At 32.2% G+C, this 25,485-nt stretch overlaps 2 protein-coding genes across 6 annotated transcripts; both read right to left on the bottom strand.

Moving 5' to 3' along the window:
- Window positions 1-505: 505 nt before the first annotated feature.
- LOC107644971 (uncharacterized) lies at window positions 506-5,363 on the bottom strand. Of its 4 annotated transcripts, none has more exons than XM_088489074.1 (5): window positions 5,020-5,363; window positions 4,615-4,710; window positions 3,183-3,403; window positions 2,700-3,005; window positions 506-1,089 (listed from the first exon to the last, which is right to left on the bottom strand). In XM_088489074.1, the coding sequence occupies exons 1-3, from the start codon at window positions 5,185-5,187 to the stop codon at window positions 3,344-3,346; spliced, it is 324 nt and encodes a 107-aa protein (XP_088345200.1). In that variant the 5' UTR covers window positions 5,188-5,363; the 3' UTR covers window positions 506-1,089; window positions 2,700-3,005; window positions 3,183-3,343. The 4 variants fall into 4 exon arrangements, with proteins under 4 accessions (XP_088345200.1, XP_088345197.1, XP_088345196.1 ...); XM_088489071.1 differs by having other exon boundaries at window positions 3,183-3,408; window positions 5,020-5,331; XM_088489070.1 differs by having other exon boundaries at window positions 2,700-3,408; window positions 5,020-5,340.
- Window positions 5,364-11,601: 6,238 nt separating this feature from the next.
- LOC107644970 (putative inorganic phosphate transporter 1-5) lies at window positions 11,602-14,724 on the bottom strand. Of its 2 annotated transcripts, none has more exons than XM_016348949.3 (2): window positions 14,589-14,724; window positions 11,602-13,513 (listed from the first exon to the last, which is right to left on the bottom strand). In XM_016348949.3, the coding sequence occupies exon 2, from the start codon at window positions 13,488-13,490 to the stop codon at window positions 11,853-11,855; it is 1,638 nt and encodes a 545-aa protein (XP_016204435.1). In that variant the 5' UTR covers window positions 13,491-13,513; window positions 14,589-14,724; the 3' UTR covers window positions 11,602-11,852. The 2 variants fall into 2 exon arrangements, with proteins under 2 accessions (XP_016204435.1, XP_016204434.1); XM_016348948.3 differs by lacking the exon at window positions 14,589-14,724 and adding an exon at window positions 13,654-13,774.
- Window positions 14,725-25,485: the final 10,761 nt, after the last annotated feature.

The raw sequence follows: 25,485 nt of genomic DNA, 5'->3' as shown, positions 1-25,485 counted from the left end.
ATGATCAAAGTCTCGTGCTGATAACGTGTTGTAAAATAAATAAGGAAGATATAATAAATATAAAATAGAGAAATATAAATATGCTCTTATCTCACTATAATATAAGTAATCTATATATATTTACTAATATTATAATTATTGTAGTTTAAAACCACACAGATAATGAGATAAAAGAGAGAGAAGAATATTTGTAAGATAAGAAAGGAGAGAGAATTGTTTTTATTGCTTGTGTATGATAGCTCAGATATGTGCCTCTTATTTATACATGTACGGGTCTTTATTTTCAACTTTCATTTAAGTTCATTCTTTCTTGAGAATGGACATCTACATTGATTCTTATCACAACAGGTATTTATTTATTTATTTATTTTTTGGGTCTTGGGTTAAGCCCAAAGAACCGTACTTGATCCTTATACCCGACCCAAACCCATTCTGATCGTCGCGCCAAGATTCTTGTTTCCATGGCTGTCGCGACCTAACCACAACAGATGTCTTCCAGGAATGGTTGAACCTTGCCAATGTCTTCTTTTGACTTGATTGGTTGGGTGATATTCAGACTATCTGTTTCAATTATTACACTCTCCATATCTAAATTTTCTGCTGTCAGGGCTGAACATGCTATAATTTTTTAAGCTGAACCAGTTACAATGCATCCATTATGGTCCCTAAACACTACAACAACTGCTCCTTTTACAGAATTTTTATTAAATGATGCATCTACATTCCTTTGATCCAGCCATTTAGTGGTGGCCTCCAGGTAATGCTCCCACCTTTGCTATTCCTATTGATGTTGTTATTTAAATCTGCAGTGTTCACTGGGTCTGAGAATTCCACTTCCAATATTCTTGCTCTGAGTATGCACTGCCTGGATGCCTTTTCATATCTCCCAAATCAAACATCTAGCTTTGTTTGTATACATTCTGTATTCTGATCCGAAGAGCTTATCTTCATGTTTTCTACAAGGTCCAGCATCCATTTCCCAGATGTTGTAACTATCTATGGCCTTGGGCTGCACTGAATTTGTGCACCGAACCATACTGCTCTAATCCAGGGACATAAGAGCAACTCATGTTCGGTTGTCTCCTGCTCCTACATACATAATGGGCAAACAAGGATATTAGTAATCCTTCTTTTATATAGGTTAGTGAATACCAGAATAATATTATGCGAAGCCTTCCAAAGGAACATCCTAATCTTATGCGGGATCATTAAATCCCATATTTCTTTTCACAACTCCTCTATGTTCTCACTAGTCCATGAGACATTCTGAGTATTACTTGTATTTTCTTTCCTAATTAAGTGGTACCCAGTTCTAACTGTATATTTTTCATCTGCTCTATATGGCCATATGAATCTATCCTGGTCATTAATTATGCTGACTGGAGTTCTTCTAATTTTTTCCACAATGTCATCTTGAAACCTCTCTCTTAATTTAGCTAAAGTTCCATCCAACACCTTCATCAATCCGATCTTTCACCATATTCATGTATTCATTCCTCTGTCCTTGTATTGTCCCTATCCCTAGCACTCATTTGTCTTCCCATATCCTCACTTTATCCTCCTTGCCTATATCCCATCTTCCATTCCACAGCCAAAAATCCCTCTCCTCTATAATACTTTGCCAAACCCAAGATGAAGATCTCCCACCCTCTCCTCTTTGAACTGACAAGGAAAATAAATAGCCTTGAGAACTTGGACCCATATAGCATTAGAGTTCTCAAAAAATTCTCCAAGCTTGTTTGGCATGAAAGGCTAGGTTTTGATCATGCAAATTCTTAAAGCCTAAGCCTCCTTCCCTTTTGCTAATGCACAATTTAGACCAACTCTTCCAATGAATCCCTCTCTTTTTTCCAATCGAGGCCCACCAAAATCTAGCTATCCTATTGCTCAACCTCTGACAGAACCTTTTAAGAATGCATACAACATTCATGACATAAGATGGAATGGCCTGTAATACAACTTTGATTAAAACTTCTTTCCATGCCATATCTAGGAGAAGATCCTATTGAAGTATCTAGGTATATATGCTTAATTGTCATATGCCTTAAGGCTGCGTTTGGAAGGGAGACAGAGATTGAGACTGAATTAAGTCGCTGTATTGTGTTCGGTGTAAAATATATTGGACTGAGTTATGACTCAGTATTATGTTTAATTTAAAATAAATATGGAGATTGGGGGTAGATTTGGAATTTGAAAAGTTAAATTAAGATATTTTTGAAAAGAAATGTTATTAAAGTTTCAGTCTCCATTCCCAAAATTTCAGTCCTTTGTGTTCCCACTTTCTGGAGGTACTGAAAGGATTGAAATTTTGCGAACGAAAACTGAAATTTTAGTTCCAATCTCTGGCCACCAAACACCCAGTTCCTCAGTCTCAGTCCCAATTCCCCTAACCAAACGCTAACTAAGGGCTTAAACTACCACAAATATTAATAATTTCACCGACACTCACCTCTAACTTTCTCTGTTAGCAATCACATCATCACCAAACTCTACAAGACTTAATATAGACCACAGCTACAACAACTATCTATTAGTCCAATTCTTACCTAATCAATTTGATAATATTCATGCAAGCTTAAATTCATGCTAGCACCATGCATTCACACACTTGGAACAAGCATCACAGCATTTTATCATCAAAATTGTAAGGTATAGCAGGTCAAATTTAAAGGGGGAGTGAATTATCACTAATGTCTTACACTGCTAATTCTTTGCCGATTAAGTCTGACCGAGAGATGCTTGATCTCGAAGGCAATGATAACCCAACTGCACACTCCTTCAAATCTTCATCTACCAACTTACCAGAACACAAACCTTGTGAAACCTTAAGATGTGTATGATAGCTTTAATTTTGGAGGATATTTTGTCTTCAAAGATCGAAACTCACTAATATACCCTTCTAAAGCACTCCAAACAAATCTCCTAACGAACCAATCTAAAGCACTCGCCACCGCCTCGCCCCACCTACAATCACCCTGGCTCACATTCCTTACTCTAGTCACCGCCTAAGATATAAAGAAGAAAAGGTCTTAAATCAACCATGGTAAAGGTTTCAATGATGAGGAAAAAGAAAGAAAATATGCAATACACCATGGAAAGAAGGAAGACCCAATATTTAGCTTATTTAGTTAGACAATTATATTCCTTCTTTTTTATGTGCATTTTGAAAATTCCTAAATTACCCCATCCTATTGACCTGCCCAAGTGCCTGTTGTCACTATCACATCTCCTTCAAGACCAGCCACCATGAAAGGTTCCACACAGGAGAGGGGGTGAGGGACCCCTTCAGAAATTTGTGTCCACATCCTCTTCCTCCAATCTTCCACCATGCTTCCCACCTCTTTTAGTTCCAGCCGTACACGTCAATGATGGGTCCTTTGTTGGTGTCTGGAAATGCCACACCCTATTCTGGTCTCAGCATAAATATTGTTAGAGAGTACCAACAGAAATAGAAAAGAACTATCCTGGTTCATGAATGGTTATATTAGTTCACGGTCTTATTTCATTTAATCCAAGACACATGTCGGAGAGAATGAACAAGCAAATGTTAGCTTTATGCTTGTGGTACTAAAGTTAACAAATGCAAATGCCTAATAGTCCCTAGTTGGTCACAACTGAAAGTTTTTATTAAAAGAAATAGTGAAAGATGCAACAAATTCATAGAAAGGCACAATGAAAATAAGACGGCACAACACATCCACAAATTGGGTTTTACAAAATAATAATAATAATAATAATTATAATAATAATAATAATAATTAAAAAACCACTAATCTCACTTTTTCCTTTACAATACCATAAACAGAAAACACTGAAACAAATCAAGAAATGATAACAAAAACTTATTAGGCAGGTAGATTCTTTAGTTTAGGAATCAATTTAAAGTACAATGCAATGCTGTTCCCACTTTATGGGTAGCTACTAGCTAGTCTATCCGCTACGCGGCTACGGACTAAATCTCCAAAGTAATCCCTTAAATTCATGACTTTCACAACTTTAGCCCTTCAAATCCAAAATTCATTATAATAGTTCTCGAGATTCATCTCTGGGCACCATATTAGTCATTGGACCTTTTCTAGCACCGAGTCAACGAACAAAGTGCTGAACTAATTTTGACTTACCACCCTAGATATAGGGTTAAACGACGTCGTTTTGTTTTGGTGCTTAAACAAGGCAAAACGAGAAGACGAAGAAGAGTTTATATGATATGCAAACCGTTTTATCTCTCCCTATCCTCCAAAACAACATTGTTTTCGCCTTGTTTAAGCGCCAAAACAAAACAACATCATGTATCCTTGTGTTTAGCGTAGAAATTCAGAGCTAGCTCGGTATTCCATTTGTCGACTCAATGCCAAAAAGGGTCCAGGGATCAATATGGTGCCTGGAATTAGATCTCGGGGACTAGTATAGTAAATTTTGAATTTGAGGGACTAAAATAGTGAAAGGCGTGAATCTCAGGGACTACTATAAGGATTTAGTCATCCGCTATGCTTTAGAAGTCATAAACTTTCAAGAAGGTTTCTTTTGTTTTACTGGGATGCTTCCTGCAGTTGAATTCAAAGTACTGGGTTTCGTAAACCAAGTAGTATAGAGAAACTGTTTATGTTGTCCTACATGATTGCAAATGAGGCGAAGCTTTTGTCTCTCTCTCATCCATCTCAACACTATCTTCATATGTTGCTTGCCTTTCAAATCTTTCAATCCAACCTCCTGAAACAGTTTAGACAGTTACTCAATGGGCTCAATCTACTGATTAAACAGGTAAAGTTTAATTATGAGTTTCAGTATATACTTAAGCAACTTTGATCATTATCCCCTAGTAGAAGTAGCTGTAGTATGTTTGTAATTTGCTGAATAATAAGATTTATTGGAGTAAACAAAATCAAAATTTAATCCTTACTCAATAATGTTCAGTTCAATGTTATTCCTTCCTTTATTCACTTAGCAAGCAACAGCACATTACTCGCAAAGATGACGGAAGAAAGAGTATCAAAAATATTTATAGCACTATATGTATACCTTGACATGTTCCCAGGTGTCTTGAACGGTGAGGGGACCATGCTCCTTCACAATATCAAATAGCACTCTAGTGATGGTGAGTCTCTGCTCCGGTGGAGTCTTAAGTTCTATTGGTCCCATCTTCGGCTTCGGTTTCTTGGCAAACAACCTTATTGCTGTCCCCAACATGCTGGTGAGTTGCGCAATTGCAGCGCAAGCAGTCAAATTAGAGAAATGTTGAGTATTGACGCCTCTTGAAGCAGTGGAGATTACAGACGCGTTGGAGTTGTGATTAGGGACGATGCGGGTCTCTTGGAGAGTTGGAGTGCTCCAAACCCAGCTACATCAGTGGAGGAGGCTGAAGCAAGGGGCTGCTATTTGGGCTTCTAGTTTTGGACATATAGGTGTTATAGGGCAGGTTTTGAAATCGGATCGGTCAATAAATTGTTCTAGTTATTAGTAAAATTATTGATTCAACTGCTAAAATTGGTTTGTATTAAAATAATAAATAAACATACTAATTTAACAATTTAACATTTAGTTTTCATTAAACTAGATTATATCACTATTGTATTGAATAAACAAAAGCTCATGTTTCAACTCAGTTTTAACAAAGATTAAACTGATTATATTAAACAAATAAAAGATCATGTTTCAACATAATTTTAACATAGGTAAGCAATATTTTTAGCAAATAGCAGAATGATCACAATTTTAACTAGATCACAGCACACAAAAAAAAGCAACAAAATAGAGTACAGCACGACAGCAGTGAGCAGATTAATCATTTAATAATTCAATCTGAGTAGCACTAGTAATTGTAGAATTTTAAACCGATGAACAAAGAAACAAGAATCAAAAAGAAAAAAACAAAACAAAACAAAAACAATATCTGAGTAACACTAGTAAAATTCTAAACTTTTTTTTTTCACTTCTGAACATAGCATAAAAAAACGAAAAACAAACACTAGCAGTGAATAATGACCTTCGATCTGAGCAGCTTGGACAGAGTATGATGGAAGATAGTTGAGTGCGACATAAGCAGCATGACAACTAGACGACAACCACGATTATTCCTTCTTCACTTCACCACTAATGAGTTATGAGTCACGATTCACGAGATACTTTTCAAGGACAAAGTTCAAACAGGAATATCGTTCATATATAAATTTTTATAAAAGATTAAAAGATATGAATGTCTTTTTGATATGTGTGTGTGAGACTTAAAGGATATGAATGTCTTTTTTAAAGACATAATAATAATTTTTGACAAAGGAATATAAAGGTCATTTATTAAAAGATTGAGGATAAAATAACAACCTAATAAAAAGGAGGACATAAAGAAAAATATCCTAAAAGAATAAGTGCAAAGAAAGTCCCTAAAGGAAAGAGACAGAATAAAATAAAATGAGATAGATTGAAATAAAATATTAAACCGAAACAAAGTGAAACAGAATGAGGCGGATGAAAACAAAATAAAATAGAATAAGACAGACTAAAAACAAAATGAGGAAGGCTGCTAAAACTAAATAAGCCAGAATGTGATAGAATTGAAGGCAGAATACTTACTAATGAACATTCTTAAAAGCTTTATAAGAGAATGATAATGAAGAAATGTCTCAGGCCTAATGAATGGTTAAATGTTTGCTTAGCAAGGTTGAGAGTTCCATCTCGCTTGTCCAATGCATAGACTATATGAATGCGGGTTTCTGGTTTTATCCTACCCACGGAGTGTTTGACTATGTGTGTATATTATAGCGCCAAGTTTTGTGATAATTGGCGGTTGTCATTGACTAATGGTATTCTTAATCATTCGATACATGTATACAGACTGACGCAATCGAAAAGTTGTATCTGAGACTTGTTCCCAAGTAATGTCGGGTTGCTGGTAGTGAACCAACACATAAATTCATGGCATGCATGCGTAGGACAGACATGCATCATGATTGTCTGCAGAATATTCTCTGTAATCTTGTGTTGTGTTTGATTCTTTATTATTGTGCTTTGTAACTTGTAATTTGTGATTTGTCTATGATTGTCTACTGTTATTGACTTACTATTATGAAATTGACGAAAATACTAAATGTTAATGGAAAAAAACTGTAAAGAATTATAAGAAAATGTAAGGAATAATGTGAAAAGGAATTAAGACTAAAATAGCCACGAGATAAAAGAAAGCTAAAATTGTATAACCTATGATTGAAATAATAACGTGTATCATTATCCCTACGCTAGAGTCTTATCCAAGGACCGATAAGCAAATTATTTCTCTCGTTAGTATCCTACTGAAAACCGTAGATTTTCGCCCTTTTCCTTCACTATTCCTACAGGGGTTGAAGAGGTGGTACTACCCCCCTTTTGCTACAATCCAAACTTGAAATGTGTTTACCTTTTAAAAACGCCCAACGGCCAACGCTATATAAAGCTATGAAATCTAGAGTGTTTTTCCTCTCCTTGTTAATATTTTCTTGATGGGTAAGACTTTACTAACTTGGATGCCATACTATAAGCTTTTTGAATTGGCTAGGACTCAGATGTCATATGTCTATAAGAGTCTGTACTATATATGTAGTGTAACATACTAAAGGAGTCTAAATTTAGGATATGTGATGTTGTATGACTAATGTTGTTTTAGTCTCTTGATGTATGTATGAAGCCCTTGCGACATTATGTGACATATTTAGTTTGAGGAAGTATAGGAAATCAATACATGTACCGTACAATGTATATAATGGGGTTAATTTTAAATTAAAATTAAAGTATTGGATGTTTATTTAAAACTATTCACATATACTTATTTTAGAATAATAAAAGTGTATTTGTGTAATCAGTTTCAAGTATTTTAAATTGGATGTTCGATTTAGTAAGATATTAAATGTTTATTATCTTTGGTAGTTAGATTCTGAATAATATGAGTATATTGTATTTGATAAATTAGTAGTATTTTATCTTAAATGTTTAAATTTATATGATAGCAAATGGTTAATTTTAATTTTTTATTCATATTAGGCCAAAAAATCAACTCATTATATACATTATATACTTACTCCATTAGTCCCTAGCGAAATTCATTCGGTTTTTATACCTTGCTCGTATATTGAATGCATCTTTTTTAGTCTTTATCTATTTTACGTATGTCGTGAAACCAAGCAAATATAGCTAGTGGATAATGTGCACATTCACGGGTCATTGTGATAGGTTGAATAATATATAAATTAAATAAAAGTTTAGAATTTATAAGTTGACAGATTAATAATACTTGACAATTGGCATTAGTCACGACATGCTAAAAAATTAAGTTGTTATAAAAATATAAATCATAATAAAAAAAGTGATAAATGCTAAAAATTTATCTATTGAAAAAAATATGCTTAGATTCTTTTTGAGGATTAAAGTAAAATTAAATGTCTAATTACCATTAAAAATTGAATTTTAGTGCAAAAAGAATAATGAAAGCCACTCATGTACTAAATTTAAATATGAAAAATTGTAGAATTATTATTATAAATGTGAAAAAATTAATCATGATAAAAGAATTTGTGCTAGAGATAACTATGTCCATAGTAAATCCAAATGTCATCAGATATGATCCACAGAAAAAAAAAAGAGCAAAATAATGGGATGGAAGAGTCAAGTCAATGAGGGATAAGAAGTTTCTAAGCTAGTATCTCAGCAAAATTTTGGGAAGACTAACAATCCACATGATCAAATGAAAGGGAGACAAGTGGCAATGCAAAAAATTCAAGACAATGATGAAGGGGATGATCTTGAAGAAATAAACGGAGATGGGAAAGTCACCAAAAAAAAAACGGAGATGGGAACACTAATGTCTTAAAATTAGGTGATGGTACCGCAAATAAAAAAAAAAGAAAAAAAAAAAAGAAAGGTTACTTAAAAAAATCAACAAGTCAGTGGATCAGAATCATCTAACTAATGGTAATTTTTTATTTACCTAATGGACACTTAATACGTAGGTTAGTGTTAATATGATTAAAACTGATACGAAACATAACCCAGGATAAGATGGAAGATAAAAAAAAGAATTCTTCTACTTCAATTTGATTTTCTGATGTAACAGTTAAGGAAATTACTTTATTTTATCTGTTCACACCCAAGTTTCTCAAAAAAATTCAAACAAAATTTCATTCATCAAAATTAAGAAAAAAATGACTACCAGATTTTAGAAGGTTTTTATACCTCTTAAATTTAAAACCCTAATTCATAAATTTACTAGAATAAAATATGAGTCGAATCATAATTGGGCCTAAAACAAATAAATAACAAAAATAAAATAAATATAGAATAAATTCTAAGAAAGTGACGTCTTTTTTAATTCATTTTGTCTAATGAGAGTCTTCAATGCATCTTATAAAATAGTAAAACGTGTGACTTTTGATAATCATTAATCATTATTTTATCCAATTCTTGATGCATCTCTTGAACACATGATTTAGCCATATTTATAAAACCTTCTTTTATTCTCTCAGTTTGTCCCATAAGGATCGTATCAAAAACTTTGATAAGGTGATCAAAACTTTGTTATACAAGTTAATAATTATAAAATCATGAAAGACAGCTTCAATTAGATGGTATAATGGGATAGAAAACCTATTATATATATATTTTTTATATTACATTATTGAGGTATAATTCTTTTGCTGTTTTTTATAAAATGAATTGTTTGTATCAAATTAATTTTTTTATTAAAAGTTTTATTTCTGACTACCAGTTTTATAGGTTATTGTTTAAGGTTTATTAATTTAAAATATAAATAATATTTTTTTTGCAATTATTAGAGTGTATATGTTATTTACTAATGTTTTCTATATCTTAATTATTTAATTTTAGTATTAATCATGTTAATTCAATTAAATAGCTGTTAAAAGTTGCAACGTTGGATTTTTTATTGCTTTTTTTTAGCAGAATTTGATATAAGTCCTACCAAATTTTTTTTTAAGGATAAAATATTATTTTAATTTCTAAGATTAAGACTAAATTTTAATTTGTTCTCTAACATTTTAAACGTATTATTTTTATCTCAACAAATTTTAAATAGATTCAATGTGGTTCTATCGTTAAATTTAACACTCATAGTTAACAGAATGAGTTGTGTGAACGTTAATATCGTTACTAGTTAAGTCATATATCTTCTTTAATGTGTTAGAAAAATAAAACCAAAATCTTTTTATAACACTTTTTTTTCTTAATTTTTATTTGAGGAGTGCTAAGAGGCTAACAAGTTTTGTGATTTGTAGCCATCAATTAGCCAACATTAGTATTTTTAATAATGTGAGATTTCATCCAATGGTGTAAGATTACTCAATTTTCCTTTGTTGGTTAAGTATTAGCTAGATTTTAATAAAAATGTTGGCCCCTAGACTTTCTCTTTTTATTTTGTATAAAATTCTAAATCCTAATAATCAATCATCAACGCTTCTAAATCAAAGAAAAAACTTTTATATTAGTGATTATCCGTAGATCGATTTTACTTGCATATTAAAATCGAATGCTATTGACTTTTCAATATGTGAATTGTTTGTGTCAAATTTAATGATAAAACAATATTAAAATCGTTTAAAATTTTTTTGAAATTAAAATAAAATATTTAAAAATTTTTAAATTGAAATAGGATATTTCAAACGTTAGAGACTGAATTAAGATTCGTCCTAAATATTGGAAATTAAAATAATATTTTATATTTTTTTATTAAAAGTGTTATATTGTGTATTTTTTATTATTTCTTTTTGTTTGTTGCATCCATATTTATATACAATTTAAAAGGTTAGCTGTGGGTAGAGTTTGTTATGTTAAAACTATTAAAATCTTTTTTAATTAGAATTTTCATATATCATGTATCCTTTTTAACATTGTGATTTTTAGTTTTTTTGTGCATCCACGGGCATTCAATATGTATATAATATAATTCTCAATAAACGTATCTCATTTATAGTGCGAATAAATACTTATGAACATATTTTATTTTCTTTTTAAATGAAATATATTTAAAAAATATTTTTTATTTTATCTTGATTGTATTTGTGATAGATTTTTAACGTATTAACGAGCAATGTTAGGGGATCAATAATTTTTGTGATTTGTAGCCATCAAATAGCCATCAATGATGATTTTAATGGTGTGAGATTTCATCCAATGACTCACTTTTCTTTGCTGGTTACATGCTAGCCAGAATTTAACAAAATTGCTGACTCCCTAGACTTTTTCTTTTTACTTATCTCGTTCTCTAACAAACTCGTCTTATATAAAAATGAGATATATAATACATGAAAAAATATAAAATTTTTAAACTCGTAACTTTATTTGTAAATTTAGTATTTATTTTATTTATTTAGATTTTTATATCTATTGATCTTATAAATGTAATCTCATATTATAACTAATTTTTAAATATTGTTTGAAAATTAAACAAATTTTAATTTTTTATTTATAACCGTTATATTAAAATTTAAAATCGAAACATATTAGCATTTGCACTCATATTAGATAAAACTTTTTCTTTCAATTCCCTTGTTTTAATCCCACTTAAATCTTAACAAAACTCATTAGTGAATGTAATTAACATCTTACACATAGGCCATAGCATAGTTGTTCAATAATTTTTGTTGTTAAATAACTTAAAAATATAGGCAACACAAGATTCTTACAGTAATTACACTACTAACTAGGAATACTAAAACACAGATTTAACATGAAGTAAGCGGTAGTATAGGTGCTTACCAGATAGAGCAGCAAAAAAGTTTTTTTCTATTTATAAAATTTGATAATTTTATTTTATATGTGTGATTTGTTTCAGCATAATTAACAACCTGTGCGATGAGATTCCAGGAATATCTGTGTCATACTGGAACAGTCCTAGAAGATGCAGTTTGGTGCTGCTCAGAAGTAGTGATCTCAGCAGCTTCTTCGTCTTCTTCATTCTCGCCGCTCAACTCCTCCAACGATTTCCCTTTCGATTCCGGCACCAGCAACGTGAAGAACATCCCAAGACAGTTGCACACAGCAAGCAGAATAAGAGTATCCTTCATCCCAATACCAGCAGGGTACCCTGCATCTCTTTTACTAGGATCTTTGCTCTGTGAAGCGTACAAGAACCCGAACGCACCCACAATGGCCCCGGCCTTTCCGGCGGCCGAGGATATCCCATGGCAAGTGGACCTCAACCTGGCCGGAAAGATCTCGGCCGGGACAACAAAAGTGGTGGCGTTGGGACCGAAATTGGCGAAGAAGAAAGTAAGAGAGTACATGACCAAGAAACCAATCCTGTGTTCCTTCTGTGTCCAGTGATGGTATGGAATGGCGAGGGCGAACATGAAGACAGTCATGAAGAAGAAGCCCATTAGTTGGATGAAGAATCGACCCAAGTAGTCTATGAATGCCACAGTGAACCAGTAGCCAGGGACAGTGCCACAGAGCGCAATGAGTGTCTGAGCTCTAGCAACCCTGTAAACCTCGTGGATGGCGTTCATTTTAGCCGCCGGAGGAAGCCACCCGATGCTAGTATAGATGTCCTTCTGGAAAAGGTTTGAACTGTAATACGCAATGTCCAGTAGAAACCAAGTGGTAGTTGTTCCAAGTAAGTGCAGGCCGTGGCGGCGGGCGAATTCCCTTGTAAACAATCCAAAGCTGTTGTTATCTTTCACCGCCATCGCGTCCACCTTCTCCTGCTCCGCTACAATCTCAACTTGCAGCACTTTTGACATGTCTTGCGCCGCCTGTTTCGCGTTCCGGGCCACCAGCGCCGTGTACCTCGCCGTCTCCGGCATCTTCATCCGCCAATAGTATGTTAGGGCGGCAGGCACAGCGCCGAACATCAAGATGATCCGCCACACGTAATCTGCTTCAGGGACAAGGGACGCCTTTGGATCCACGTTGTACGGCGGTGCCTTATAGGCGTGGTCAAACGCCGTGGACACAATGAGTGACACAATTCCACCAACCAAAATCCCGAATCCCTGCATAGCGAAAACCGCCGCTATGAAGGCGCCGCGGGTCTTCTTGTTGGCGTACTCCGACATAATTGTGGCGGAGAGAGGGTAATCGCCACCAATCCCAAAGCCAAGCCAGAACCTGAAGAAACAGAGCGTGGATATGACGCCCTTGGCGCTCTTGCCAAAGGACAAACCAGAAGCAAGAGAGGACACAACCATGAGAGCAAGCGTGACTCCATAAACCTTCTTCCTACCAAGTTTGTCACCCAACCAACCGAAGAAGAGCTGGCCTGCTAGAGTGCCGCAGAGGGCAACGCCGTTAACTGCGCATGAGACATTCGGAGGCAGAGTCCCGGGCTTTGGCGCCCCTTCGTGTGTGTAGTATATGCGTCCCAGCAACTTTGTGACGTTGGCTATGCTGAAAAGATCATAAGCATCTGTAAAGAATCCCATGCCGGCGATCACTATGGCCGTGAAGTGATACCATTGCGTCTTTGCTGCGTCAAGTGCAGTAAGCACTCCCAGTTGATCTCCACCTCCAGCCATCTCAACTGCTTCTCTTAAGACCTCTGCAAAAGTAATATCAACTGAAGCTTTTAAGAAGCATAAATAAATATCTCTTTCGTTTTTATATTAAAATTAACAATAAAAAATAAAAATAAATGATCGAAAAAATTATGTAGGAGCATCATTTCTCTAAACTCAACACCTCTAGCTAGTAGCTACTTGGCCTTAATTGAACCCCTTGCATTGGTATTCTACAATACTTTAACTCTTATTTAATTATCGAAAATGTTTAGTAACCAAAGAAAATCAGCCAAAAGTCATAACTTATCTTATTTAGCATTTATTAATTGTTGCGACAATTAATGAATGTTAAATAAGGCAAGTTATGGCTGTTTTTTTTTTTTTGTCCCTAGCATTACCCTTTAATTATTTGGTCTTTTAGATCTTTATGCTCAAAATAGTTTATTCGTTGCTGACCCTACTGCAATTATTTTATTTTTCCTGTATTTCTATGTCGCTTTTGAATACTGATTTCAACTTAATTATTTATTCAAATATGTCCGCTTGTGTTCAAATTTTCTAAGCAAGTTGTTTTCAGTATTGTGACATCTATACTAATGTTCAAAGCCTACTAGAAACTTGTGTTATTTGAACTACTTTTTAATATATTTTCTAATTTTAGATATGGAGGAACAAATTAAAAACAAAAAATGTAAATTATTTTTGAAAAGAAAGTTGTATATTTTTAAAATTTGCTTGTATTCTTTGCCTTATCTTTATAGAAGGAAAAGTGAAAAAATGGAGGAAAATGTTATATGGGAAATAGTCATTTGTTGATTCTACACATAATACAAATAACAATTCAATTAAATACTTTTTGTAATAGTTTTGGAGGTATAAACTATCATCTCCTCCCCTTTGGTCCCGAGTCAGTTTATCAATAAATTAAGGTAGAAACTTAGGTGCGTGAAATTGATAACTAAGAGCCATTAGATTATTTGACTGATTTGACTAAATTTTCATCTAACGACTTTCAACTATCAATTTCACGTGAAGTCAACTGCATTTGAATTTTCATCATAAATTAATGACTAAAGTCACTAAACTGTTTTGTGCGAGTTCATAAGAGGGACTAACCTGTTTCACTTCATAAAGAAGTTACGTTTGGAGCAAAGGATTGAATTGTCTCTGTTATGCATGAAAAGGAATCGGTTGAAGTGGTTATATATATCACATATATCATACATTCATAAACCGATAAACAGCAATCAATCTCATCTTCGTCAGGGTGATAGAGTCTTGTATGGCATCTTTGGCATATACCATGATTCTTTCGTGGAATAAAATAATCAAAGTCAACGATTACACAAAATGTTGAACATGGTGTATTTTAAACGCTAATTAATTTTCTATCTGCGTTCCATTACATAATGGTAATGTGAAACTAGGAAATTAAGATGTCAAAATTTGAAGGTTAGACACAAAGACTTGTATCTTGTTGCTTTTCATTATTTTTCTTTCAAGTTTCCACCGATGTTAACTTTTATTGGCTTCTAAAATAAGAAAAAATATAACTCTACTACTCTAGCCTTTGGAATAGAAACATGTGTAATTTTTTTTCCTTTTAATCTTTTACTCTTTTTCTTCGTCCTTTTTCTTCTCTTCTATGTTTTTATTTCGTTTTATTGATTTATTAGCATTTTTCTTTTTTTTTTTTTCTCTATCTTCTTTTCTATTTTTAATTTTTTTTTGCTTTTCTATTCATGATCATTGTACACATACTTTTACCTTAAAAGCGACATACGCTCCGTTAAGATTTTATTTTGAGATAGAATTACATAAAAAATGCAATTCCTATATTAAATATATATGTGGTTTAATTTATTTTCAATGTATATTTATATTTTAACATATATTTTAAATTAATAGTTAACTTTGGTAATTGATTTTGGTGTACGCATAGCATAATCAAAAATACATAAACAAAAAAAAATTTAGAGACAAATAATATTTGGATGTAGAAATAGAGACAAATTTATAAATCTATCCCTACCTTTGGAACAGATTAAGCCAAAATTCTTGTTCATTCTAAAATTTTAAATACAAAGATAATATTCTGAAACAAAGGACAATTCCTTTCTCTTTCCAAAATAATTCTCATTAACTTTTAATAATCCAATTATACATTTTACATTTTTTAAAATCAAAGTCTCACATATTACAATAGTTTGTTTTATAATCATGCTATTTTAAATTGTGATCATAGTTTAACTTATGGTCACGGTTTAAGTGTGATCATAGCTTATTCTATGGTCACTCTAGTTTTAAACCATGATCATAATTTAATCTATAGTCACACTATTTTAAAATTGTGACTATAGTCACACTAATTTTAAACCGTGACCATAAATTACTCTATTGACTATATCTTATTCTGATTACGCTTTTTTAAACTGTGATCATAGAAAAGCTATGGTCATACTAGTTTTAAACCGCGACCATAATACATAGCTTACTATATGGTTACCATGTTTTAAAAACTGTGATCACAGAGTAAACTATGATAATGGTTTTAATACTCTATAGTCACTGTTTTTCGTACTCTACAGTCATAGTTGTTAGACAATTCAAAATTGTGACATTTATTTTTCTTAAAGTATATTCATATCCAAAAATTATGATAATTAATCATAAAATAATTCTAAAACAAACATAAATTCAATCATCTAAATCATAAAATTTACATTATATATTAAATAATATTTTAGTCCAGAAAACACAAATCAAAACATATTATATTATTCATTATATATAATATGCGATAAAGACCCATAACAAAAAAAATTTAAAAAACATTAAAATATTACAATTAAATAACTAGAGTATATATAAGATCCGTCTCATCTCATATATCTATCAAAAATAATATTTTTTATATCACGTCTTTCTGCTAATAAAAAAAATAAATATTTTAGTGATTTTCACATTCACATTGTCTGCTATTAGATGAAAAAAAATTAATTACAAAATATGATATAAATATCATTTGTTAGGATAACATTTGATTTAAATAACTAAATGAATCTTGAAAGAACCTAATGGAAAGTGATATTCACATTCACATTTCTATGCATGTAGTACAAGCTACGTCTCATATTTTTGTCTTATTACTACAACAAGAATCAGGCACTACTAATTTTTATAGTATTTACTTTCAAATCTTTTGGTATATGACTCGATCCAGATAAAGGAGAAATGTTTCGTCGCGCGTAACTTGATCCACTATTTGTGTCAGATGGAGATTATCGGGAAGATTCTATCATAGTTTACATTTGTTTTGTACTCATATCATGATTGACTTGTTGCAACAACACTCTAACTAACTTTGTTAAACCATTCAACTTCTAAATTAAGTTATTTTGATTTTTTTTTCATAGTTGCAACCACTTCAGTATGCTGTTACTACATTTGTTGGATTTCTTTTCCTTTTTAAGAGAAGATTTGCTGCATTTGTTGGATTTGCTTAACTGGTTTCAGTGATGGTCTGGTCAGTCGGATCAATGAATAGGAGTCTATATCTCTGGAGGTGTTGTCGTCAGTTGAAGAAGTAAAGTAGGAAGTATAGGATTGCGAGTCAACTAAGGCACAGGTAGTGATGGTTACAATATGAATTTTATCAAGAAGTATTGGGAAGAAATTGCGGGTAAGTTCAATGCAGTTGTGATGAGTTTCTTTGAGACAGCTAAGCTATCAAAGGATTCAAACGTTACCTGGGTGGCTTTGGCACCGAAATTTATTGGAGCAAAGGAGATTAAAGACTTACGGCCGATTAGTATAGTTGGTTATGTATATAAGGTGATATCTAAAATGTTGTCTAGGAGGCTGAGAAGGATAATGCCTGGATTAGTCGAGGAGACACAAAGTGCTTTTGTGAAAGGTAGAAAAATAGATGATGGGACTTTGATAGCCTGTGAGACTGCTCAGTGGCTAAAATTGAGAAAGAAAGCTTCTGCCATCATTAAGTTGGATTTTCAAAAAGTGTATGATAGAGTTAAGTAGATCTTTGTAGATATTGTTTTGGCTAAGATGGATTTTGATCAAAGATGAAAGAAGTGGATTAGGGAATGTGTAGTTACCGCATCAATATTGGTATCATAAATGGGTCACCAACGAAATCCTTCAGGATGGAAAGGGGTTTGAGGCAAGGAGATCCTTTGTCTCCATTTCTCTTTGTTTTTGTTGTTGATATTTTGCACAGGATGATAGGAGAGACAATTCGAAATGGGCGCATTTTTTCCATTACTAGTAGGGAGGGATAATATAGAGTTGTGTCATCTCCAATTTGTATATGACACTGTACTATTATGCTCTGCTGAAGAGAAAACTGTGCAAAACTATAAGAGGCTTCTCTAATATTTTAAATTGATGTCTGGGTTAAGTATCAACTTTGAGAAGTCTAGTTTGATTCTGGTTAATTGTGAGCCAGACTGGGTACATCGGATGTGTGATGTCTTAAAGTGCAAGGCAGCAGTACTACCTGTGAAGTACCTTGGTATCAGTGATTGATAAGATTAAAGAGAAGCTTAACCTATGGAAAGTTAAGGTGTTAAATGAAGCTAGTAAATTGGTTCTTTTAAAATATGTTTTTAATAGCTTGCTAGTTTATTATCTTAGCTTGTATAAGATGTCGAAGGCGGTTGCGAAAAAGTTAATTATTTTACAGAGAAGATTTCTTTAAGGTAAGGAAGATGGTAAATCTAGGATTGCTCAAGTTAAATAAGAAGTAGTACATGCACCTAAGAAGCTAGGAGATTTGGGGGTGGGTGATATAGTTGTTCGAAAATATGACGCTTCTGTTTAAATGGTAGTGGAGATTTTCTAAAGAAGATTGCTCGCTTTGGAAAAAGGTGGTGTGCTCGTCTAATAACCTGGATCCAAATCGGATGCTATACACTCAGACGCTCTATACTAGAGGTGGCCCTTGGAAGGACATTTGTTAAATGCAGATAAAGGAGTAACATGTGAAAGAGAAGATGATTAATGGTCTTTATATGAGGTTAGGAGATGGGAGGATGATTAGATTTTGGAAAGATAACTAGTTACATTGTAGTGTTCTAAAGTCTTTTTTTCCAAGACTTTTCTCGGTTTCAAACAAAAAATGGTCCACTATATGGGAATGTAGGTTTTGGAATGGGTTAGAGTGGGTGTGGAACTTCCAATGGAGAAGAGATATCTATCAATTGAAATTAGAATTACTCAACCAACTACATGGTGTTCTACAAGAGGCCAAATTGACAAGAGTAGGGGTGAGCACGGGTTGCGAGTACCCGATTATCCGCCCGAATTCGAACCGAACCAATTAAATTGGTTCTGGAACCAACGGGTAATCGGATTCAACCCGAATCAAATCAATGACTCTCGCTAGTAATTGGTTCGGTAACAGTTTTGGGGTACGGAACCTGAATCAATTCAAACACCTGACCATATATCAATTAAATAAAAAAAAAATTTCAAATATATATATGCCTTTTATTATGTTTGGATTTTAACGTGTTTAGTTTTTAATGTATTTAAAGTTTAACATGTTTGGATTATTTCTATTAGTATTACATGTTTATTGTACTTACAGAATTTTTAAGATAAAAAATTTCGTTTTTTTTTTATGAATTTCTGTTTCATTAGATACCTAATTACTCGAACCGAACCAATTTATTTTTAATCGGTTTGGTTTGGTTCGAATACACAAAAAAAAAATACAAATCGAACCAAGTACAATTCAATAGGTTCGATTCCAATTTCACCTTAAACCCGAACCTATCCAACGCGTACTCACCCCTAGACAAGAGGAAGAGAAGATACACTTGTATGAAAATTTGATAAAAATGGACTGTTTACTACTAACTCATTTGTACAGGTATTGCAGGAAGAAAGGTTACCAGAGGATATATCAAGCTATAGTTTTACTAAAGCTATTTGGAAGGGGTTGGTTCCACCTCGAGCTGAAGTTTTTACTTGGTTTGTATTATTGGTAAAATTAATACTACAGATAGGTTGAGTGTGTTTGGCGTAATTAAATCTAGTGACAATTTGTGTGTGTTGTATGGTAAGAATGTAGAGAATGTATACTATTTGTTTGTTGCTTGTGAGTTTTTGTGGCAGGTGTGGTGTGCTTGGACTTGTGATGGTAGTCGCTTATGAATTATTTCAGGTACAATAAAAGAATATTTTAAAAGTTGGACAGAAATAACAATAAAAAAAGATCATAGAAAGAAATGATTAATAAATTTTTTTGCTATTATTTAAAATATTTGGTAAAAAAAAAAATCAAATGAACTTTCAGTATAAAGTATCAGAAATTGTTGATGTTATTCAATCTTTATATAAAAATTACAAAAAATAGAATTATGCTGATTCTTTTAGTTATTGATAACAATGTCAAAAATAACAAAAATATAAATTATAAATAATTTTTTATTTTATTTCATTTTATTGTGCTGAATTTTGTGTTTTTTAAAAAAATTCAAACAATTAGACTGTGACGTTGGTCAAAAGTCAAAATCATATATAATTGATTAATTGTCCTCCTATTCATAATTCATTAGTGTAAATCAAGACGCAATCTTATCCGTTTGGGACACCTGTTTAAATTGTTTAATCGGCATCATTACATCAACACGGCTAATACATGGGATTTAATTAAAAAAATTATGGCACGCGCACAATCGAAGACTCCAAATATATGTATCACATTGCTTCTAAATAATTGCTCAGATACCATTATACACACAAATTAAAGAAATAAAATAATTAGAAATTTATTAATTTTCAATAAATTAAAGTGAAAGAACTATGCGCAAAAATTAAAAAAGTAATTATTTTATCTTTTCACTTACTTTTTAGTTGTAAACACAGAATTAGTAGTAAAAATAATTAATTAATGTTCTAAACTATATTAAAAAGAGAAAATTATTTGGTGATCTTGATTCTTCATGCCTATTTTATAGTTCGAAATTTGACTTTTCTATCATTTTTATCATCACGAATAATTAAAACGATCCCAACAAGTCTACCTGTTCTTTTGTGACAACATAAGCCCGTCTATTTAGATTAACTTCTCCGAATTGAACAATAAATTATTAAATTTCAATAAAATATTTTCCCATAGTCATCTTTTCTGGAAACCCTTTTTGTTTGCTGAAAAAAAATAATACAATAGAGTCAATGGACCGTGATGGATGGTTACTGAATAATGATCTGATCTAACCTAATAATATAATGTAATATATGAATAGCAAAAAAGTATGTTTATTCCACTAAAAAAAATTACTCATATAATTACTTTTAAAAAGTATAACTAAAAATGATAAAAAATAATGTTTTTGTCAAAGGCTACACTTATTTGATTTTGGAAACATTTTAATAGAAATTATCTATTTAGACATTGTCTATTTTTAAAGGCATCACTTTTCCCTATCAAAAATTATACTTTTGAAAATTAGAATAACCTACGTTTTTAAAGTGATGCGCTAAAAGATCAAACACTACACTTTTCATCACTCATACTTCCATAATTCAAAAGAATATGTTATATTTATCTTTACTAATGCGATAATTCTAAAGAATAGGTTATATTTACCTTTAAAATATAACAATATTGTATACTTATAACTATTTTATATAAATATAGTCTTATGTTCTTTACTTTTTTTATTATATATATATATATATATATATATATATATATATATATATATATATATAATCTTCTTTTCTAAAATCTAATATTTAGTAATATTTAAACATAATCTTAGTAATATGATTATACATATAATTCTGTATTTTCAATTAAATTAATCAAATATTATAAAATAAAACTAAATACATAGTAATATATACTATATGTTCTTTAAATAATAAAAATTTATTCTTAAATAAAGTATATTTATAATGAACTAAAAATATTAAGATTATCATATAATTTTAAATACTCATAAATTTTCACACTAAAATAAACATATGCATATCAAAATATGTATAAAATCACTTTGAGTTTACTATTAATAAACTAAAAAAAAATAAAAAATATTTTATCCTATATCATAAGTATCTTCTAATTAAATTCATTACCAATAACCATCTTTAATATTTTCAAGCCAAATAAATTAACCATCTTTTAATTCTCAACACTCAATCTTTGCCAATATATCATTATAATAAATATCTTAATCTTTATTAATATCTTTAAAATTATCCTGTATAATTATATGAAAAAATAATAAAAAAAATTATAATAATATGTAAGCATGATTATAATTAATCTATATATAATTAAATTATCTTTTTACTATGTTAACAATCATAATTAATTAATTAATAATTAACTAACTGAAATTGTAACTAAGTGATGAATTGTAACAAATCAACAACAAATAAAATTAGATTTGCCATGATTAAATGTATAAAAAGTCATAACCATGCTTAGTGTTGCTGCCAAACTTTATATATTGTATGTGCAATTCCAATCATGTGCCATTCAGACTTTTAAACAGACAATATATAGGAGCAAAATTAATGTGATTATTCTTATATTAACGATTACCATATCTATATTTGGAACATGAGTTGATTCATGAGCATTATTTACATCAATTGGAGAGCGTTGAACAGTTTGTAACAAAATTTTGATTTTTTCTGGTCTCATTTTAGGTTCAGATCACTAAAGTAGTAATTTAACTATATTTTGTAATTAATGAATCTCTTTCTCTTAGTACCATTGTCACTACTAAAAAAAATTTTTTTAGCGGTCATTTATTTTGTTTTTAGCAATAATAAAAATAGATGTTAATATATTTATCGGCAATTAAACATTAGTCATCTTATGCTTTATCGCAAAAAAATTTTAGCGACAACTATACAATTGCCGATAAAGACATCTTTAATGGCCACTAAAAGTTATAATTTTTTGTGATTATCAGAAATTTATATGGCCACTAAAAATAATTATAAGATTATAATGTTATTCACTTTTAGTTGCTATTATTATTGTCTAAAACCTTAAGTCATTTTTTAATTATAGGTTTAATTACTTTGTTAGTCCTTATAGTTTCACCAAATTTTTAATTAGGTCCTTTGATAAATACCTTCCTCCTCAGGACCTTTGACAAGAATGGAATGGAGTTTAATTACTTGTGTGAATGAAATATACAGCAGAAGTTGCTCATCCGCATCACTCTCCAAATACAAACCATCATCTTCTCTATACCCCTGTTTGCTAATACACACATCAATAACATAACATGCACCTATAACCAATCCAAAAGTTTTCTTTAAGAAAAATGGCAGCAATTCTAGCAATAAATAAGGGCTTTCAGAAAAGCACAATAACTTGCTACAAAAAAGGATAAAACTGAAAATGAAAACTCGGATTTCTAAATATTCAATCCAAACAATTAATTGTGTAAAAGAAAAATTCAAAAACTGCAAATAAAATTATAGGAATCGACAATGTACAAATTACAAACAAAAGGTAGTTAATTGCAATAAAAGTATAAGTACAAATAAAAAGAAAAAGATGCTGAAAGGGAGAAATAGCGATCGTTACCTACTTTAAACAACAGCTATGGAGAGCAAGCTGACGGCGAAAATTGTTGGTGACGGCGACAACAACTAGGGGTGGTAAAGCGGGCTGACCCGCCCTAACCCGCCCGCCCCGCCTAGGCCCACCCCATAAACGGGGCGGACCGGCCCGCCTCGCCAACTAAAATGGGTTCAAAATGCTAGCCCGCCCCGCTTTATGGCGGGTTGGCGGGCTAGCCCGCTTGACTCTTTTTTTTTTTTGAAAAATAAAATTCATTAAAATTAACCAAAAAATAATAATTAAAAAATCAAATACAAATAAAAAATAGTCAAATTATAATATAATTTTTTTACTATTTTTCTTTTTGAATTTTTAACTTCAATAAAATTGTTCAAAATAATATTTGTCAATAGAATCATCTTTATTTTAAAAAATAAGTCACATAATTTGAGCATATATACGAAATTGTAAAATAAAATAAATAAAGTTAATAACTAAAAGAAGAATAAAAACAAAAAATGAAAAAAAAGTGTTTAAAAATTCTATAATTATTAATTTTATAATAGTAATCACTCTTTTATTTAATAAAAAAAAGAAAAATAAAAATCTTCGGCCCGTCGAACCGGCCTGCCTCGCCCCGCCAAAATCCGCCAATTTAGCGGTGTGGGTTTGGCGGGCTCCAAATCCTAGCCTGATCCGCCTTTTTAGCGGATTGGCCCGACGGGCTCGACCCGTTTTGCCACCCTTAATGATGTGTTGGAAACGAGATTCCAACACGTAAACTCATCGGCAAGTGTACCGGGTCGCATCAAGTAGTAATTACTCACATGAGTGAGGTCTATCCCACAGGGATTGAAGTATTGAGCAATTTTAGTTAGGTGGTTAGTTTAGTTAAGCAAACAGTTGATGATTTGAGTGAATTGTAACCAACAGAAACTAAATTGCATGAAACTAAAAGGGAGAGGGAGATTTGACAGTAAATTAAAGAGCAGAAGAAGTAAAATAGCGAAATCTTAAAGTGCCAGTAATGTAAATGACTGAAACTTAAATTGCAAGAAATGTAAATGGCTGAAACTTAAATTGGAAGAAATGTAAATTGCTTGAACAATAACGGGATGTGGGATGGGGATTCATAATTTAACAATAGAAAGTAAAGAAGATGAAGTAAGTGCAGTAGATCTAAACAGAATTGGAAAATTGCAGTGAAGAACAAAACAGAAAGTAAATTCAACTCAATTGCAAGAGCTAGGAAAGAAATTCAAGAACTCAGAGGCTCAATGAGACTAGAAAACAAGTCTAGATCTCAATTCCTTCCTTGATCCAACAGAGAACAATTTGTAGAAGAAAATAAAATAAAAACAGTAAAGGAAACTCATATCCACTTCTTGGAACAATTGAGAAGAGAGGTATAAGATGATTCTCAAACTTAGAATCAATGAAGCTCTTCAATCTCAATTCAAATTCCAAGAGAAGATAGCAAATGTAGCAGAAGAAATGAAAATAAAAACAGAAAGCTAAATCCAATTCCCAATCCTTAGAATTATACAGAAGAGAACAAAGATGAATTGTAGACCAAGGATTGAAACAGAATTCCTTCAATCTCTATCCACAATTCAAAAACAGAAAGTAAGAAATGCAAAAGTAAGAACAAAGAAGAGAGAACCCAGCTCTCAATCCCAATTCCCCAATTCAAGCTAAAATTCAAAATGAAAGTTCAAAAGTGAGTGAAAAAGGTTTTTCTCTAACTCAAACTAAGTCCTATTTATACACTTTCTATTTTTGATCTTCAGAATTTGGAGTGGGCTTTTCATTTGGTGAAGAATTGAATCCAAAATGGTAATTGAAGTGAAATTGGCCCATGGTGCAACTCCTAGGGAAGCGCTCAGTTAACTAAATTAACTTAGCGCTACCCATTGCCCTTCCTTAGCTTATTTTGGTTCGTGCGTGGCTCCAGGGAAGCGTTGAGTTATGTTTCTCAACTGAGTGCTACACATGCCTTTGGCCTTCAATTTTTGGTACGTGACAAGTTTCCTTGGGCAGCCCTCATAGCGCTAAGTTAACTAAGTTAACTGAGCACCCCAAGCCTTGCACGAGGTCCCTTCTTCGAGTCTTGCTGAGGCCACCTTGGCCCCTTTGTTTGTTGAACTAGCGCTCAGTTGAAGGAGTTAACTCAGCACCCTTTGGTTTGAGTGGAGGCTTCTCTTCGAGACTTGGGGAGTGCATGGTGTGCCCATTTTCTTTCAAGGGGTAGCAATACAAGGTAGCGCTCAGTTAAGTAAGGCAACCGAGCGCCCTTGTCTTCCTTAGGTAGCGCCTTCTTGTTATCCCTCTTGGTGAATGCTTTTTGGCCAATTTCCCTTGGAGTAGCGCTTCTCTTGGCTAGCTCAAGGTTCAAGGTTCGAACCTTGGCCATTTCATTTTGGTTAATTCCACTGCTTGTAGCGCTTCCTCCATGTC

This window comes from Arachis ipaensis, chromosome B5 (genome assembly GCF_059453495.1).
Source record: "Arachis ipaensis isolate K30076 ecotype BB chromosome B5, ASM5945349v1, whole genome shotgun sequence".
NCBI classification, from domain to species: domain Eukaryota; kingdom Viridiplantae; phylum Streptophyta; class Magnoliopsida; order Fabales; family Fabaceae; genus Arachis; species Arachis ipaensis.
This window is presented reverse-complemented; position numbering and strand designations above follow the sequence as displayed.

Bases quoted from the DNA above. Each gene is read 5' to 3' on its own strand.
- LOC107644971 (XM_088489070.1), bottom strand. From the start codon at position 5,187: ATGTTGGGGACAGCAATAAGGTTGTTTGCCAAGAAACCGAAGCCGAAG. The intron at 4,711-5,019 runs GTATACATATAG...AAACTGTTTCAG, and splicing joins ACACCTGGGAACATGTCAAG to GAGGTTGGATTGAAAGATTT. The intron at 3,409-4,614 runs GTAGGACAACAT...TGCTGAGACCAG, and splicing joins TTCGCCTCATTTGCAATCAT to AATAGGGTGTGGCATTTCCA.
- LOC107644970 (XM_016348949.3), bottom strand. From the start codon at position 13,490: ATGGCTGGAGGTGGAGATCAACTGGGAGTGCTTACTGCACTTGACGCA.